This window comes from Haplochromis burtoni, unplaced genomic scaffold (assembly GCF_018398535.1).
Source record: "Haplochromis burtoni strain Fernald_Lab_line unplaced genomic scaffold, NCSU_Asbu1 Contig_229, whole genome shotgun sequence".
NCBI classification, from domain to species: domain Eukaryota; kingdom Metazoa; phylum Chordata; class Actinopteri; order Cichliformes; family Cichlidae; genus Haplochromis; species Haplochromis burtoni.
The window spans coordinates 643,015-661,329 of NW_024582590.1; the positions used below are offsets into that span (position 1 = coordinate 643,015).

An 18,315-nucleotide genomic window follows, 5' to 3' on the forward strand; every position below is an offset into this window, starting at 1 on the left:
ATAGATAGATAGATATATAGATAGATAGATATATATGTATATATACTGCAATTATATATATAGATATAGATAGATAGAGATAGATAGATAGATATATATGTATATATACTGCAATTATATATATAGATATAGATAGATATAGATATAGATATATATCTCATTACAAAAATGGGTCTGTTATAGGTATGTTACAATGTACACGGTATGAAGGTATGTTATGAATATCCTATCACTATAAGTATGTACAGGCTATGAACAGGATCTAAATATGAAACTATACAGAAATATGAACTATGCAAGTTATAAACAGTTGTAGAATTAAAATGATCGTATTGTACAGAATGATTATTTGTACAGCATTTACAGTAGTGCAGTTAAGATAAGTGAGATATGTGGATAATTCCTACAGAGGCTATATAAAGTGCTAGTGGTTGTGAGTGTGTAAGGGTGTAACCCTCCTTGTGTTTGTGTGGAGCAGGTGGTTCTACAGTAACCTGAGCAGAGGTCAGGCAGAGGATTACCTAATGAGGATTCCCAGAGATGGAGCCTTTCTCATCCGGCAGAGAGAAGGAGAACCAGACTCCTTTGCCATCACATTCAGGTACCGTGCTAAAGGAAATTCAACAAATGTGTCTCCACTGAAATGTGTCATTTCATAAAGGGTGAAATAAAGTTGATGACCCCTCATTATCTAACTGTAATCTCCATAAAAGCTTTCCATTAATTCAGACACTGATCCATTAGTGACAAAGTTGGGCTAAAATATGTGTTTTCCAACCTAAATCTGATGATCGGGGTGACAGAGCCAGAACACACTGCCACCGTGAGCATCTGCATAACGGGTTTAGTACTGCAAACAGAACTATTTGTTATCAACTTCTGTCATTCAGAGGTGACGGTAAGGTGAAACACTGCCGCATCCAGAAGGAGGGCAACATGTATCTGCTGGGCACCACTACGGAGTTCGAGAGCCTCGTGGAGCTGGTCAACTACTTTAGGAAGAAGCCGCTGTATCGCAAGATTAAGCTACGTTACCCGGTCACGCCCGAGCTGGTCGACCGCTTCAGCACAGTGAGTTTCAAGAGATTCTGCCACTGTTGCAATAAGTTTGTGGAAACTAGTGAATCATTTGTGCTTGAGAAACGGGTAATTATGGTAGCCCCAAGAGTTCAAACACACTAACAGCTAGGAAACTCACTGTCTTTGGTTTTTGCAATAATGCAACGGAACAGCTGCGGACGTGACAAGCTACGAGTAAATGGCTGTTAGCAAACATGTCTCTGCAGTATTTTATGAATTGTGTGATTGAAACACACATTACCTTGCATCTTTGTCTGCAGTGTTACATCCTCACTGCGTGCGACTCTGGAGACTGTGCTTGTCCTCTCTGAGCCACCATAGAATTTTCTAAATAAAAAAAAACACACAAATAAAAGGAGAAACAAAAATCAGTATTTGATCACTTATTGTATTTACTGCCATGTTAGTTGTAGAGTTCCTGCTCGTCTCTGACTGTAAATTAGGAAAGTTTGTGGCAAAGCCAGTAAATTCCTCAGTGTTCAAAATAGATGGTGATCAGTCTGAGGAAGGTTTATCATTTTAAACTCAGAACATTTACTGTACAGTTTACTACAGAACATTTCCGGTCAGCGTCAGGTCATGATATCCTCCTAACAGTGCGCTGTGTTTCACAGGAGAAGAACTGTGCCTCTTTATATGATGTGAAGACGTATGTGGAGCCCAATGAGATCGAGCCCTCGCTGGTGTGTATGCAGTCAGATTTGGTCATGTGGTGCGTTGTCGAGTATTCTTTGATTATCGTTCCTTTAACGTTCTCAATTCTTTGTCTCCTTTAGCCTAAAAATACTGTCAAGGCATTATACAGCTACCAGGCGAGGAGGCCAGATGAGCTGAGCTTTCAACAAGGAGCTTTGATACACAACGTGTCCAAAGAGGCTGATGGATGGTGAGTCCACACGCAAGTTTGTGTCTTTGCATGTATGTGGTTGGCATGGCCACGGACTGATTTAGTGACACAGATGTGGAGAAGGCCCTCCACAGTAGAGATCGGACTCCAATTAGAAGTGACATGAAGTGGCTTTGTGTCTTTGCTGATGTATCTTAATGTAACAACTGTGTGTTGATTTTTAGCTAGTTTGTGTATTTCTTGGTGTCTTCTTATTTCTGTCTTTTTGTGCTTTTTTCTTGCTGTGTCTGTTTTAGATGTTTTGTGTCTCACTGTAGCGCATTTGGTCTATTTGTGGTAGTTACCAATGTTCCCTCTAAGCTGCGCGCGTGCACAATTGTGCACTGCTGGCACGGTCTCTGCGCACAAAATCTGCGTTGCGCACAAAAATAATCTGACCTGAATTGAAATTAAAATGAAAACTTTAACAATTCTGTTTTGCAGCGTTAGTCAGTGAGTGACTGGCTGCTCCCGTATGGGATTAGAACGATGCCGCCTTATCCCACAGCCAATGATGCGATTCACATTCGTATATGTTTGGTTTCCTTCCTGAATACTGTCGTTGGTTATATTTACTGTGGGAAGAAACGGTAAAAACGGCGTTTTATAAGGAAAACGCTCGAAAGCATGAGAGCAAAAACGACACCAAACCCCTCCCCCTGCCCTTTCCTATTGGTGGAAAAATGTACCATGTCGACCAATCAAAAAATGATATGGCAACATGGCATTTAGATGTTTAGGGAGGGGGAAGTTTTAGGAGTGACGGCGGTGTTTTGAGATGTGAGAGATTTGCGACGTTTAGCGCAAATCTTGTGTAGTTAGTGTGTAGTTAGTGTGTAGTTAGTGTGTAGTGTGGTCAATAGTTTTGTTGTGTGTGTCAGAGCAATGAGGAAACTGCTGAATGTTACAGCTGTTACAGCAGTGATACATCTCCTGTTGTCAGGCCTGCAGGTATCAGGCTGTTGTTCTCCTTCATCTCATAGTGTGTGTGTGTGTGTGTGTGGGGGGGGTTGTTTTTTGATTGAATTTACCAATGAAATTATTCTAACAGTTACTTCAAACCCTCAGCAACCCTTACATAAACATGGCTAATTGCAAACACGGGACTTTTCACATCAACTTACACAGAAGTATCATTAAGTACAGCAACTTTATTATTTAGACTCTTTCTCTCCTACTGAGCTCTAAACTAACTTTAATGATGAACTCTGAGTCTGTTAGACTCCACGTCTTACCGTTAGTGCTTTTAAATTTGATTAGTTTGACTTTATTAACAGACTACATACAAACGGACTTTCAGGGTGGATGTAATAAAACAATTAGAAAGCCATTTGTTGGTGCAGCTGTCTCGTAATTAGAGACCAATCTTTAAGTATCGATCTCCTTCTGCTGGCCTCTGACAGTGGACTTGTCTGTGTGCTTCTATTGTTAGATCTGAGTCCTCGGTGCAGCATTTGATGCTGCTGACTGATTATTACACAGTGTAGAAGACATCATCAAAATGTACTGTGCTGGCTTGAATAGTGTTTAGCTGACAGATTCCAATGCGTTCATGAGTCTTCCTCACTCGCAGAAGTTATGTGTCACACATGAGCTACATGGACTGCTGTAATTCCTTTATTCTCATGTTGTTTTGAAGGTTGTCAGAAAAGCCTTTAGTTGCTCCAAAATACTGACAGGGACTGAAAATAGAGCCCATATATTTTCTATATTGGCTTTTCTTCACTGGTTCCCTGTTGAATGCAGAACTTAAAATTCTTCTCCTGACAAACAAAGGCTTGAAAGATCAGGGCCCATCGTATTTTAAAGATCTTAGCACCTTATTGTCTTAACAGAGCACAATGTTCTAAGACTGCAGACTTGCTTGTAGACTCGGGCTGCTAGGGTACTTCCCATAGTGTGTTCTGTCCTTTCTCCAATTTCCTTCAATGCACATATTAAACAAATATGTAGGACTGCTTTCTTCCACTTGCACAGTATCTCTAAAATTAGAACCATCCTGTCTCAGAGTGACGTAAAATCCTTCTCATCACATACAAGGTCTTGAATATTCAGGCCCCGTCTTATCTTAAAGACTTCGTCGTACCGTATCACTCCATTAGAGCACTTCCCTCTCACACTGCGGGCTTACTTGTGGTTCTGGTGACCCTCAATCCTCCCTTTGCTGCGCTGCACAGCACTGAGTGATGCACTGAGTGTTTCTTGTTCAGTCTGCTGGAGGTTTCTTCCTGTTAAAAGGGATTTTTTTTCCCCTTCCCACGGTCACCAAAGTGCTTGCTCATAGGGGGGTCGTCTGGTTTTGTAAGCTCTTTGCCTCACAGTATAAAGCACCTTGAGGCGACTGTTGTTGTGAGTTGGTGCAATATAAATCAAACTAAATTGAACTGAAGTGACTCATTCTGCTCATTACAGGTGCAGAGGAGACCACGGTGGCAAGTTACAGTTATTCTTTCCTGCTAACTACGTGGAGCCAGTGTCCAGCAACACCGAACCTGTCATCAGAGTGCAGGTAAAGATTAGAAGTCAGAGTTTATACAGAGTTCAACTGTACTGTATCTGTGTGGAAAGTGACTGAAAACGACCTCTATTTGTGATGTCTGCTAAAACAGGAAATGGAAGATAACCCACTAGGTGAACTATGTCAGGGCGTCGTGGACATCTCCAAATGCAACATTCAAAACTGTGAGTACTCGTTATCTTGGTGTGTCACACAGTCACAATGGAAAAGCACAGTTAATATACATTACACAGCAGCGTCGTCCAGTTTAGTTCAGTCCTGAGCATTTTTCTGTGGCTTTAACTCAGTTTGGACTAAATGTGTCATTACTGCGTTAGGGTTTGTATACACGTCGACTAAATCCTGATTCCTCAAAACATCACTGGGCCTCTCTGTCTTCCTTTTTGTAGTGAAGAATGGTAAATACGGGAAGCCCCACGCAGTGACCTTGCAGGACCAGGATGAAGACAGTCTGCAGTTTGACTTGACTGCAGGTTCTCTGGAAGAGCTGTTTGAATGGTACAAGGTGGCATGGGACATTATTCAGAGAACGGCGAACCAGCAGTACAGCAAGGAGCAAGAGGTGAGTGCGATATGCTTCTGTGGAAGCAGAGCCCGCATCATAAAACCTGTTGGGATGCGATTGCTGGAGGTTGCAGCAAAACCAGCAGCAACCACAGACTTTGGTCGCTTGCTGATTGCCACGGTTGCCTGTAGATTGCATGGAAGACATCAACTTGTATGCAAACAGTTGGAAACTAACCACCAAGCGTTAGTGAAACTGGAAAAACTGCAGCACAAAACAGAACGTTTGCATCCAAAGTTCTGCCTTTAATGCTGAAACCAACCAATGCAAATCTCACTGGTGATGGGAGGAATCTGCCCGCGACCAAAGCAATCACAAGCAGGTCTTTGGTGCAGCAGTGTATGCATCTTTGCAACCAATATCACCTGGCAACAGCAGGTAACCTTCTGCAACCCGTCCCTAGCAACTGGGGTGTCATCCAATGTTCTCTAGGCTTGTGTGAATGTGACTTTAAACGAGATACAAAGTGACTACAAGTGAATACAAAGTTACTTACTAACAACTACAACGACAAAAACTGCTACAGTGAGACACAAAATGCTCCGTTCAGTCAGTGGGGCTGGTTCTACTGGTGCTCTCTTCCTGTTAAAAGAGAGTTCTTCTTTCCCACCGTCACAAAGTGCTTGCTCACAGAGGATCGTGTGGTATCTTATCTGATACCACAGATACGATGTAGGGCAATTTAAGACAAATGTTGTTGTAATTTGAAATCATTTAAAAATATACAAAATTAATGTAAAAACTAATAACTGAAGAAACTATAACTGCAAAGAAATGATGTAAAAGAGCATCATCTGTGTGAGCTTACGGGAAGGTTGTGTATTGACCGAAGCAAAGTGCAAGATGCAAAACCACATCGGCGTCTATATTCATAGGTGCTCTGTCCACATTACAGTGCAAACAGGAAGTGACTTGTTTTTCTGTCCGATATCAGATGAAACAACAGGTGGAAGTGGAGAAGAAGGCAGTGGTCGCCACGGAGATGTCGGAGGTGGTGGTCTACTGTCAGCCACGCAGCAAAGAGAAGGACCGCTTTGGTAAATACGTGTCAACTCACATGTCTAATGCAGACAGGCTGCGCTTGAAGCTTTTGCACGCTGCTTTAAAATGAAACCTTGCCTCACTTATTTAATCTGAGGTTAAGAATCGAAATCATTGGTGAATGCGGTGTTACCTTTGTAACTCCATGTCACAGTAAGATGAATTCAAGCTTTGTGTTTGAATCGCTTTTCTCCAGACCTCCAGTTATAAAAGCAACGTAGTTATTGTACAAAGTGTCAAATAAAACCACAAATACTCACACCCAGCCTTGCAGGATTAAAAAAGCATGTTTAAAGCCGGCAATGACAAACTGTCTAGCTTGCAACAACATTGTCCTGATCGGTGGATTTATTGATAACTCATCTGTTTAGTAAATGTCACTGATTGACTTTGGTGTGCCACAGGGTGCTCATAACTGTAAAAGTGCCTGACCGCTGCTAATCGGGGTTACTGCGTTTGGTGTGCTGGGCCTGTTATGTAGGCCACACACGGCAAACAGAGGGAGGTGACCTTTACAGGGCCAGCTGCCAAATTTCAATCAGGTATCATTTTTACCTTTTATAGGTGCAGTCTCTGTGGTGTCTCAATGAATAAGCAGATACCTTCTTCTTCATTTCTGACTTTTAGATGTTATTTTTTATGTTAGTTGGCGTCTAAACTTCCTTTCAATGACACAATTTTAAAAATATAATTGCAGTCACAAAAGCGTTTAGATGCTTTTACTCAAGAGCTGGTCCCATCCTGAAATGCACGTCCGTGACTCCTGTAACTACACAGTTTCTAACATTGATTTAAATGAATTATTTGAGCTGAGGAAACTCGCCGTGTTCAGCCACAGGTTGTTGTACAAACAGGATGTGACCAAGAGGAAAGATCTAAAGACAGACGGTTTCCTGTGATGCACTGTCTCAATCTGGAAATAGATGCTAAAACTACATTCGCACCACAATTGATTTCTGTAGGTTCAGAATGACTCGGTGACATTTCCAAATAACAGATCTGCAATATCAGCTTCTAAACCAAATAAGCATCTGAAGGGGAAAAACGCGGTTAAATCTGAAAGCGTCTATAAACCTTTATTTAATCGCGTTGTACCTGAAACTCGTTTTACAAGAAGCTTGTGTGTAGCATTTATTTGATACTATTTAGGTTCATTTTTAAATGTGTTACTTTCAAAAGCAGGAAAAGACCGATTTGAAGTGGGCACAGTCACATGAAACAACGCCACGGCCACTCATGGTTAGAGCCCCAAAACCCACAATCACTCATCTCGTTTGATGACCACCACTTATCATGTGGAGTGTGGTTACTGAAAGGAAAACAGTAAGATGTGCTGCTGTGAGCAGGATTTGTATCTGATGGACCAGCTTCAAAGTTCTGTGCTTGTTGCTCATTTTTGTTGAGCATGACATCCAGTTCAGATAAATTCAGTTAAATTTTATTCCTATGGAGCCGATCAACATCAATAGTGAGAGAAAATGTTTGCTGCTGTGTTTTGGGTTAAGTTAAAACCTTTAATGGATCAATAAAGTCACCGAACAGTGAATTCTAACACAGCAGCCTGAGACAGCTCTCTGGCTCCTCTTATTCAGCAGCATTGCACATCGACGAGTAATCGAGGGCCATTACAGTTTTTATATGGCAGCGGACTAACTCGCCTGATGTTCTTGAGACTGTGCAAACACAAAGTGTGCAGTTGCGGTTTTTGTCACTCTCTGATCAAAATTGACTGAACCAGCAGCAAAAGAAGATCAAAACTATGCTTCTCGTTTGATAAACAACATCATTTATTCCTTCTTACTTTGGCACTTTTGCTTCCACCACGATAAAATCACACTTCCTGTGCAGCTCTTTCTGTCTCTGTGTACTTCAAGACCAGAAATGTTAACTTTTACAAATGATGCCAAACTGCTCTCAGCCGTGTCTCTAATAAAACCTCTGTAACTTTGCTCTGCTTCACTTCAGCAGCATCAGGTAATGTTCATATGTTGATTCATGGTTTTCTTCTGTTTTTGATCTACTGCAGAATATTTAAGGTTATCTGCTATAAAAAGCCAGAACAGGAAAATCTGCTTCATGTTTTTGTTTTATTCTCAGTTACTTCCACACAAAAGCATCTGCTGTGATGCTTCCACCTCTGATAAAGTCTCACAACTGTCAGCTTTGTTTTTATACAAAGATCTAAAAATATGGATTTGTGCTGATAAATGATCAGAATTATAATATTTCTGACTGTCTGAGTGACAATGTGTGAGAGGATGGGGTTTAGATGCAGTTTAGACATGCATCCTTTCACAGTCTAGTCCCCAAACAACCATCCCTCTGAAATAAATCCAGTTCATTTGTTTAGCTCGCTTTAACTAAATGTCAGCTCCCTCTCTTAGCAAGCAGCGAAGGTGAGGTGGCTGAACCACTGAACTCCTCCCCTCTCTCCTGCTCTGCAGACAGTTACAGCTACAAGGAGGTCCGCTCCTTCGTGGAGAACAAGCTTCCAGGGAAGAGCCGCACCAAAGACTTCCTGCAGTACAACCGCAAAGCTCTGAGTCGCATCTACCCGAAAGGCCAGCGCGTCGAGTCCTCAAACTACGACCCTTACCCGATGTGGGCCCTCGGCTGTCACATGGTGGCTCTCAACTTCCAAACAGCAGGTACAGCAGTGCTCATTTATCACACGGCGGAGGACAAAGGAGACAGTTTTGAGGGCTTTATATTTATTTTCTTATGACAAGAAAACATTCAAGTGAAGCAAAGTACAAAAACACGCTAAAATATTTGTGACAGAATATACTTATAAATTTAGAATAAACCTCCGCCTGTAGGTTGAGCAACACGAGGATCGACACATGAAAGGACATGAAAATGCAGAAATAAATAAGTCTGAGGAAATAAAAGTGTGAAAATGGGAAATAATAGAGGATTTAACATCCCATTAATACAAGAAATCTTCTATTTGTAGTATCTGAAAGCTTATTTCAGTATATTACTCCACTTATATGTAGTATTTTGGCTATGAATAGCTTTATAAACCCATATATTATGTGTTTAGAGACACTATGTCTTTGTCTTTTGAGCTTAGTTACAGTCACAGTAAAGAGAAAATACACTATCTGTACATTGAATACATGAAAGGCGTTCATGGTGGAGTTCAAAGTTTTTCACACGTTACGTCAGCACCTTGTCTTAGTTTTTGTTCAATAAATAATGGCACAGTGCAACGTGTCACGTGTTGGGATTCATTTAAAGTTACATTTACCTCATTTTAAGACCTGCTGAGGACCAGGTCATTTTATTATGTCCTGATATTTAAAGATATGCTGATGGGTTGCCAGTGCATCACTCTGCACTAAAGCTAAAGTCAAACTGCCCTCTTTATGTTGTCTGTCATGTCTTTGGGGGATATCTGTCTACTCCAGCTGAAAAAATAACACAGGTTACACTGTCGAGTCTACCTGTTAGAAAATTATCAGGATTTGCCTGAAGGAGAAGTGACACTGTGAAGTTATTCAGGTTCTTGTGTCCACCCAGATAAATACATGCAGCTGAACAACGCCCTCTTCAGTCTGAACGGACAAACGGGCTACGTGCTGCAGCCGGAGTTCATGCGTATGGATAGCTACGACCCTCATCAGGACAAGAAGGAAGTCAAATACAAAATTGTGGTCAAGGTGTGCCGCCACACGCACACACACTCTCTGTGCCTCTGTCATGATTATGAGTCACGTTCAGGGTCCACTTATGTACAAAAATGCACTTTGGGCCTGATGGTGTGCAGAGAATAAGAGCAGTTGTGTTCGTCCCTTGCAGGTGATTGGTGCCAGACACCTTCCGAAGCCAGGCCGCAGCATTGCCAGTCCATTTGTGGAGATCGAGCTGTGCGGGCACACAGAGGAGAAGTACAAGACCATCGTCTATCGTAAGGAGATTCTCCAGCAACCTTTCTATTTTCCTCTGTTTCATCTAGTTTTTCTCTAACTATTAAAAATGTAGCTTGTGTTCGTTGTTTCAACGCTTTCTGCAGGAATTAGAGATTTGAAAGAAGATCGATGGTAAAATTGTAATAAGGTTGTGTTTGTTGTGTATCTATATCAACACTGAGATTTGCCTCGTCTTTGTGGGGCTTTCGATCTCACAGTGGAAAAATTGTGGGACGTGGGGGGTTGGAGCCTGTCCCACCTCTCACAGGGCAAAAGGCGGGACGACCCGGGAGAGGTCGTCCATCACAAAATATAATAATAATGAAAAACCTTAAAATAGTCAGCGCTCGAGCAGCTTCGGCCTTAGCTGCAATTCTGCGGGAACTTTTATTCTTTTCAGCTTGAGGTTCTGGGGACTTTTAATTTAATGGGGACTTGAGGCTTGAGGTTAAATCTTTGCACGTTTCTGCCCCCTGCAGGTGACAATGGTCTGAACCCAGTGTGGAAAGGCTCAGAGCGCATAGTCTTGAGTGTGTATGAGCCTGAACTCACCTTCCTGCGCTTCATCGTCAACGAGGAGGACATGTTCTCAGACCCCAACTTTCTAGCTCAGGCCACGTTCCCTGTGAAAGGCCTTCGCTCAGGTGGGAATTCATACACGCAGCTTCTGTTACGTCACTCTCAGGTAGTGCTCGTTATCATTATTGCATGAACTGGATGTTACTTAGAAGCAAGATTTAATGCACACTGAGAATACTTTCACCTGAGAACTATATCATGTGGAGCTCAAGTTAATTTCCTCGTTCACCAGTTTTCTCACAGGTGTGCTCACTTTTGCTGTATTAACTTTTTGTATGGGGCTCATATTTTAATAAGAAGAGACACTCCACTTCTCAAATTAGAAATAATGAAAGAGGTGAAACAATCCTGAATCATTTGATATTTAAGTAATGTTAGACAGTGGCTAGCTCATGTCTCTTGTATCCTGGCCAAACTTTAATGTAAACTTTTAGATTCTTCGTAATCGGGGAGTTTCCACTCTGAGTGTGACGCAGCTGTAATATCTAATTTTAGCGGGCTTTAGTATTTTGAAATTCCACAAAAGACTGACACCGCACACTGAAGTGGCCTCATTTGGAAGTGAAATTAGGTTGTGACTCATTTTAAGACCTTTTAAGTTTAGAGGGAACACAACTCACACAGTCACGTTGAAAACAACGGTTTTTTTGTATTTCTGTAAAAACTAAACTAGGTCCATCGTTACTGCTTAATTAAGATTAAAAAAATGTAATTTTTAAAAGGGATTTTAAAAGTCGAAATGAACACGAATGAATCAGGTTATAACACAAATCAAGGTGATGTGAATAAATGAAGGAAATGAACTGTTTCGGGTTTGCTTCCACAGGTTACCGCTCTGTCCCTCTGAAGAACGGCTACAGTGAAGACTTGGAGCTAGCTTCTCTTCTGGTCTACATCAGTGTGCAGCAGGCCGGGGTGAGTAACGCACCAGGAGCGCATCGAGGTTTATGTCACTGTGGCGGGATTTCTGTGATCTCCTGACTCGCACGTATCGTTCAGAAAGCGGAGGAGGAGCTGTACTCGTCTTCCAGCCAGCTGAAGAAGAAGCAGGCAGAGCTGGGCGAACCCTTCCTGTACGACACACACAGCAACCTTCAGCGATCCTCCCTGGCTCAGCCCACCAACAACCTCATGAGGAAGGGCAGCACTGGTGAAAATCCAAGGTAAGTCTGAAAAGTGCAGGAATACTCTAGCAGCGACAGTCTGTTCACGGAAAGGACCCCGTTCGTCCGCTGCTGTCGTCTTCGGGTCTTTTGCCAAGCTTAGTGATATTTTGGTTGATTTTGCTGCCGCTAACATCCCGCCTATCTATCAGACTAATTTCATTGCCGTCAGTGGATGGCCTGCTTCACTTCAGTTGAGGTCCTTAGGCTGCCACAGCTTCCAAATTTCAGTGGCGAGCTCAGAATAAACTGATTAGGAAATTCCATCCATAAAACAGCTTTTTGGTGGATTATCTAATTTGCATTTCATGGTGCATACTGCGATATGTACATATACTGCGATATGTACATATACTGCGATATGTACATATACTAATTTGTGATACTTGTTACTCTCTGCTCTCAATCTGTCCGTCTTTCTCTCCAGGTCAAAGGAAAAGAAGATAAACAACAGTAAATTTTACTCCTGAGGACTCATTTGTCTAACCTGTGTGAGCAGCAGGCTTCAAATCTAGTATCAATGTTTGCTATGGGAGCTGTGATCTGGAAGAGCTTTTTTTTTTTTTGCCATCTTTCCACCGAAGATGGCAGCATTCCAGTATCCCGAATGGTTTTCTATTTATTTAAGATTGGAAAAAACAGTTTCTAACGTTTTGGAGTTTTTGAAATATGGAATTGCTGGAGGAAATGTAAGAGGCCGTTACAACGGTCCAAGTAGCCAGCGTTGTGCTTGATATGTTTGCATTCAGTCTGTTATCAAACTGCATCGTGTTACACTGATGGTATTTATTTTTCATTAAAGAGCGGAGTCTGAAATAATGACGATTTCACTGCAGTGGCTGTTCTGCTGCCAGGGAGCTTGTGTTTAATTCATTTTAGTCATTTTGAATGTGGTTTTTGTGGTTTTTTTGCTGTGCAGTTTCACCAGTGTGACGTTTTTCTTCACAATGTTTGTTTGATATGGAAATCCGATCTGTAATCTCATGCAGTGAGTGTTTCCTCTATTTAATATGAAGGCAGATTGTGGTTATAGCTGTCCCAGAATTCCTCTGACTTCCTCATGAATCGAGTCAATAAAGTATGCTTGGTGAACGACATTCTTTATCTGTATTTATTGCATTGTTTTCTGCTCCACCGCATTTTAAAGTAGGCTGCAGGGACAGCAGTAGGCCAAACGCTTGAAGCGAGGAGCGTAGAGAGGCCTCGAACAAAAGAGCAAGTCCTCCATCAAACACTGGGGAAATAATTACCTGTAAGTTTGCTCACTTACAATTTTTAACAAAACATATTCCATAAAGGAATATACTTCAGCCTGTGGATCTCCAGCTTCTCTGAAGACTCATAGGCTGAAGTACAGCATGGAGCAATATGGAAGTAATGAGCCTGTAACCCTGGTAGACAAGAGCAGTGCAGCTAAACCAATGACAGATGCATCTACTGAGCATGAAGAGTGTGGCTGGACTCGAGACAGAGAACGAGTCCCCAGCTCGTCTCAACACAGGAGATGTTTGCAACACTGCCCTGTGCTCCATCTCCACTACCAGCATCACTGAAACCACTACTGCTCTACAACCACTTGGGTATAAGATCAAGGATGCAAGCAGAGGGAGACAAAGGCTGGAAAGATGTTGATGCGAGTTGCAGAAGGGTGTCAAAATGAGGTACAGCAAGCTGTCCATAACACAGGCTCTAGATGCTACCAAACAAAGGCTGCAAGCGCTGAGAAAAAGGCTGAAGAGATATACCAGAGAAGAATAAATGGCCTTCTGGCAAACCTGTGGGGTCCAGGTATCATCTCATGCAAGCAGCAGTGACTCTGACTCCAGCTAAATGAGAAGAAACTGTCCAAAAAGATGAGGGAAACGTGTCCTTCACCTGCAAAACCATTTGTTTCTTCTGTTTTCTCACTAACAGCTAAAGCTTCATGTTTTTCCCCCATTACACTGATATAATAACATGAAGAAAAGAAAAAACACACCTGGTTGATAACATATTCACAGACAATTTATTTTTGATTGAAATTATTTCACATCATAGTTGTTATTTTCCTGTTGAAGATCTTTTGTATTTTTATTACAACAGCCACAGAGCAGCAGCAGCAGCAATAATAATAATAACTCGGCAGGAGAAGCAGATCAATGCGACCGAAAGACTGAAAAAGAGAGAGAAACATGATGGGCGCCCCTTTTCCAGCTGCCAACAAAATGATTTTACTACAAGGAATGGGAAACAAAGTTGAAGTAGTTGCATTTTTTTCAGTCTGTCAGGTTTGTCTGACCCTGTTCCTTCCATAACAATGGTTAAGACTCGAGCACAGCTGTACATGACGCAGGTGTGGTAGAAACTTTACAAAAAAATGTTTTTTTTATTAAAAAAAGGTGACAGATGAACGGGGAGGAAAGCTCAGCGAGCTCCACAGGAAACAGGAGACATGGCCGAACAGGAGACGGTACTTTTCAACCAGCACATGTTCTATAGTAACACTTAAAAAAAAAGAGAGAGAAACATAATCATCTCAACATGCTGGACCCCAGGCTCACAGTTTGGACAAGTCAACGTGGCCCAAAACAGCCCACTGTGGGAAATGGGCTCATCTGCTTTCACGCCAAGTTTGATGAATTACCTCTGGGATTAAGGGTGAAGCTACAGCCAAGCTCGTTACCTCAGCCAGTTTCCCTACTAGTACAGTCTCTGGAGGAAAAAGATGCTACGCTGCACTGAAGCTCAGTGTTGTGTTGCAGGTTGCTTGTAGCCTAAAAGCTGCATCACAACCTGGAGACCACCGGGTGATGTTTGTTTTTCTGCTTTATCTTATTTTAATAGCATTAGTCGTACACCCTGTAACAACCCCCATAAAGGCCACAAGCACACTGGTCTAGCAACAAGGATGCTTAAAATAATAGCGTAGCTGGAGTTCTGATCCATTTAGACTTCTTCCCCCGTCCTTTGTGTGCCTTGGAAGCAGTGCGAGAAAACCCTTCTAGTCTGTTTTAGCTCCTCCCTCCTCCAGCATGACATCATAAAGACCCTAGACCAGAAAAAAAACTCGTGGATTATGAGTATTGGAAGGACTATTTTACCTTTCGATAAAGTCAAGGTAAGCATTTCTCCTGATACGCTGAGCTAAGCAGCCGATGGCTGTGGCTTCACGTCAACCAGATAAACATGATATTGGTATCAGGATTCTTCACGTCACTCTTAAAATAGAGTCAAACCGTTCATCCTTCAAAACCATCGGGGATAAAAACAACTGCAGTAAAATCAGACTGAATCATCGGGTCACTGATGTGTGGAATCACCAACTTTATTTAATATGATCACAGTCAGCGTGATCCACATACGATACGACTCGTGATATAAAAAATGGCCATCGTTTAAATGATTAAATCTCGGCTTCAGTCCAAAGGCGCCAAGTGTCATTGGCTGTTTTAGAAAATCAACATGAATAAAGCTTTAACTGCCTCAAACAGCAGGCTCGTGGGTAGATCCTGGCTACGACCAATCACAAAACAGCCGGATGGGATCTCTCCATTTCAGTCCTCAGCCTGGTGAGATAGTGATCAAACCCTTTATGGTATTTTTACAAAACAAAAATTACAAAATAACGAAAAAACATATTCGATGACGCGGCAACATTTACGTGCAAAAAACCTTAAACAACAAAAACACCGGAAACAAATGTTTGATTAAAGTGATCGAATGAGAGAAACATAAAATATAACACACATTGAAAACAGTTTTTTTAGAGTACAGAGCACTTTGTGTGAAAAGAAGAAAAACAAAACAAAAACAACCACACACATTAAGATGAAGGCAACAACAGCCTGCCGAAGAAAAGGAGGCTGAGAGAAAAACAGAGAGGAGATGAAGAAGGGCGAGGATTCAAAAATGGTTCAAAGAGAGAAAGGAAGGAGACGACTATATACACTCATATGTACATCATACAGGATATGAAAAAAAGCACGATGTCCTAAAGCTAGACCCGAAGATGGCCGTACACAAACCGCACCTACAGGCCAAACAGAAACCTGTCGTGGCACCCAATAAATAGGAAACAAAGCGCTTCGTAGCGGACGGCGTCCTGTCCTCTGATTCAACAAGCATCTGGAGCGTTGCCCAGGTCGACACGAATAAATAAAATGGATGGATGCAGTTGCGCTTGCCTTGAGTTTCCAAGACAAATCCGCCCAAACCACACGCACACGGGGAGAATAGATCCTGACAGACTTGCAGTGTGTCAGGGCAGTTACCACATCGTATGAAACGCTGCCACAACAAACAGGCAACACTTTGAGGGAATGTACACAGGCAAATAGAAGGTGCCCCACCCTCCCCGATTACTCGTCCCTTATTGTGATCGAATATGTACAAGAATTTTGTCCCATCCTCTGATAAGAATTAGCCTAAAATGTCATCCACGTGATATGGCGTAATATAAATACAGCAGAGTGATTCAAAACAGGTCGTGGGACAGGTAAAAAGACAAGTGACTCATCCGCTAGAGGCACTGCGACTCCTCCGCTCAGAAAAGGGGGTCGGAGAGGCAAACGGCGTCAGGGGGGCGACACCACGCTCAGGTTTGCCTCAAAAAAAAAAAAAAACAAAGCAGAGGAAAGACGTTTGGCGAGTTCTTTGCTTCAAAAGCATCCCAAAGCACCTGCACAGCGGGGACCAAAAACGAGAGGGGGATATGAAAATATACAACTCTCAGCTGGTGATGGGTCTGGTTCAAACAGGTCCGATTTCAGAAGTCCACTCTGAAGTTTGCCACCGCGGCTTTGGTACACGGACGTCCATGTGCGGCGGCGACCTGCCAGGGCTTCTTGGATAATGCGATGCAAAAAACCCCAAAAAGCTGTGTACTTTGATACCTCCCAACGAAATCCAGGAAAGACAATGTGTCAGAGGTTTTAAAGACAACTTATAAATATCAGTCAGTCCCAGACCACCCAGCTACTGCTACACAACTGTCCTATTAAATAGAAACAGGAGAGCTTCAGCACGCACACTGAAGGCAATTTAAAAAGGACCAAATATTGTCATCACCCTTGACATTCCTGCAGAGCTCCCAAAATGTCATCGTTGGGGAGGTGATGGGGAGGGAGGTGGGCATCTCCTTATGTTTTCTATAGAAAGACACAATATATGAAAGCACAGATGTCTGGAAAAATATGTTAATTCAAGTTGATAAAAACCGTTTTTGTTTTCTTTTTCTCCTTTTCGCGAGTTGTACATGAGGAGTAGGCACAGTCTTCTTTTCTCTGAGGTAGCACCTCATTTTCCCAGTGAAAGATTGGAAAAGGCCGGAATTTGATCCCGAAAACTGACAGCAAAGAGAGAGCGAGGACTCGATAACAGTTGACCGCGTCCGTCGGGAGAGCTACATCGTGGATCGGATCAAAGACGAACTGGAAGGCGAGCTGCTGCGTCCGGCCTTCGTTCCATGAGGGGCAAACGCCAGCGAGAGGCTCCGGGGAGGTGGAGCCTTCCTCGATTCTGGATTTCATTATGAGGTGCACACGCAGAGAGGGAAAAAAAAAAAAAGAGTGATTATGAAAACTGAGAGACTACGTATGAAAGGACGGGGCAAAGGGTAAGGACAGAGAGAGCAGGGTTCCAGTATTTCAGTACATCGGGTCCTCTCGTTCTCTGATGTCGTTTGTAAAAAAACCAAAAAAACAACAAGGGCCTTCGAGGTAAGAGGAGCGATGAGTTTCACAAAGTTCCTTCCCGGTGACGGTGTCACTTTGTGGGATCGGTGATGAAACTGGTGACGGCTCCTCCTCATAGCAAGCGTCTAATCAGACGGGGTGATCCTCAGGCCGGGTGATGTTAGGGTTCCTGGTGTAATGATGGCGTCGATGTAATGTGTGAGTTGGTGTGTGATCGTGCTTGTGTGTGTCTCGGCATGTAAAGGGGCTGCTGAAAGCTTGGCCAATCACCATGCTTCAGTGTACCGAACATCAACATCCTTCAGGTTAGGCAGTTTGGCCTGGAGAGGAACACAAACAATATACACTTCAGTTGAGATCAGTTTTATTTAAACAGCAACAAATTCAAACAGGCGCTTTAAATTATGAGATAAAGGCCCAATAATAAAGAAAAAACCCCAACAATCAAACGACCCTCCTATGAGCAAGCACTTGACAATAGTGGGAAGGAAAAACTCCCTTTTAACAGGAAGAAACCTCCAGCAGGACCAGGCTCAGGGAGGGATTTCATTCATAACTGTGCTTAAAGATTCAGTGGAGGGTATACAATAACTAACTAAAGCACCAAACAACTGATGCAGATGCACTGATGTGTTGCATGAAAAACACCAGCAGAGAGCAGTCTTTAATGGCGATAAGTGCAGCTGAGCTCAGAGAGCTGTGAAACACGGAAACAGGAAGTAGTACACCAACTATTTTAACAACTACTGTTTGTCAATATTTTAGCATTAGTCCCAGTGATAAAGGTGAGCCAGCAACATCGACAAAGCTGTGTTTAAGCTCCTTAGCATGCACAACAACAACGCAAGCCCAGACATGTCTAAGAGCGAGAGCCACGTAAACGCTAAGCTACCTAAA

General features: G+C 42.5%; 2 protein-coding genes across 4 annotated transcripts in view; one reads left to right on the top strand and one right to left on the bottom strand.

Annotated features, from left to right (window-relative positions):
- Positions 1 to 12,843, top strand: part of plcg2 (phospholipase C, gamma 2) — a 44,567-nt gene extending 31,724 nt beyond the window's left edge. For both annotated transcript variants that reach the window (XM_042226807.1, XM_042226806.1), the window contains exons 19-33: positions 479 to 601; positions 891 to 1,071; positions 1,695 to 1,763; positions 1,857 to 1,966; positions 4,379 to 4,475; positions 4,576 to 4,648; positions 4,874 to 5,046; positions 5,984 to 6,086; positions 8,535 to 8,738; positions 9,616 to 9,755; positions 9,895 to 10,003; positions 10,484 to 10,648; positions 11,410 to 11,498; positions 11,583 to 11,746; positions 12,174 to 12,843. In XM_042226807.1, the coding sequence (XP_042082741.1) occupies positions 479 to 601; positions 891 to 1,071; positions 1,695 to 1,763; positions 1,857 to 1,966; positions 4,379 to 4,475; positions 4,576 to 4,648; positions 4,874 to 5,046; positions 5,984 to 6,086; positions 8,535 to 8,738; positions 9,616 to 9,755; positions 9,895 to 10,003; positions 10,484 to 10,648; positions 11,410 to 11,498; positions 11,583 to 11,746; positions 12,174 to 12,216 (1,843 nt within the window). In that variant the 3' untranslated portion in view covers positions 12,217 to 12,843. The remainder of the gene's footprint in view (positions 1 to 478; positions 602 to 890; positions 1,072 to 1,694; positions 1,764 to 1,856; positions 1,967 to 4,378; positions 4,476 to 4,575; positions 4,649 to 4,873; positions 5,047 to 5,983; positions 6,087 to 8,534; positions 8,739 to 9,615; positions 9,756 to 9,894; positions 10,004 to 10,483; positions 10,649 to 11,409; positions 11,499 to 11,582; positions 11,747 to 12,173) is intronic.
- Positions 12,844 to 13,734: 891 nt separating this feature from the next.
- LOC102294110 (c-Maf inducing protein) overlaps positions 13,735 to 18,315 on the bottom strand; it is a 42,458-nt gene continuing 37,877 nt past the window's right edge. For both annotated transcript variants that reach the window (XM_014338463.2, XM_042226809.1), the window contains one exon: positions 13,735 to 17,738. In XM_014338463.2, the coding sequence (XP_014193949.1) occupies positions 17,685 to 17,738 (54 nt within the window). In that variant the 3' untranslated portion in view covers positions 13,735 to 17,684. The remainder of the gene's footprint in view (positions 17,739 to 18,315) is intronic.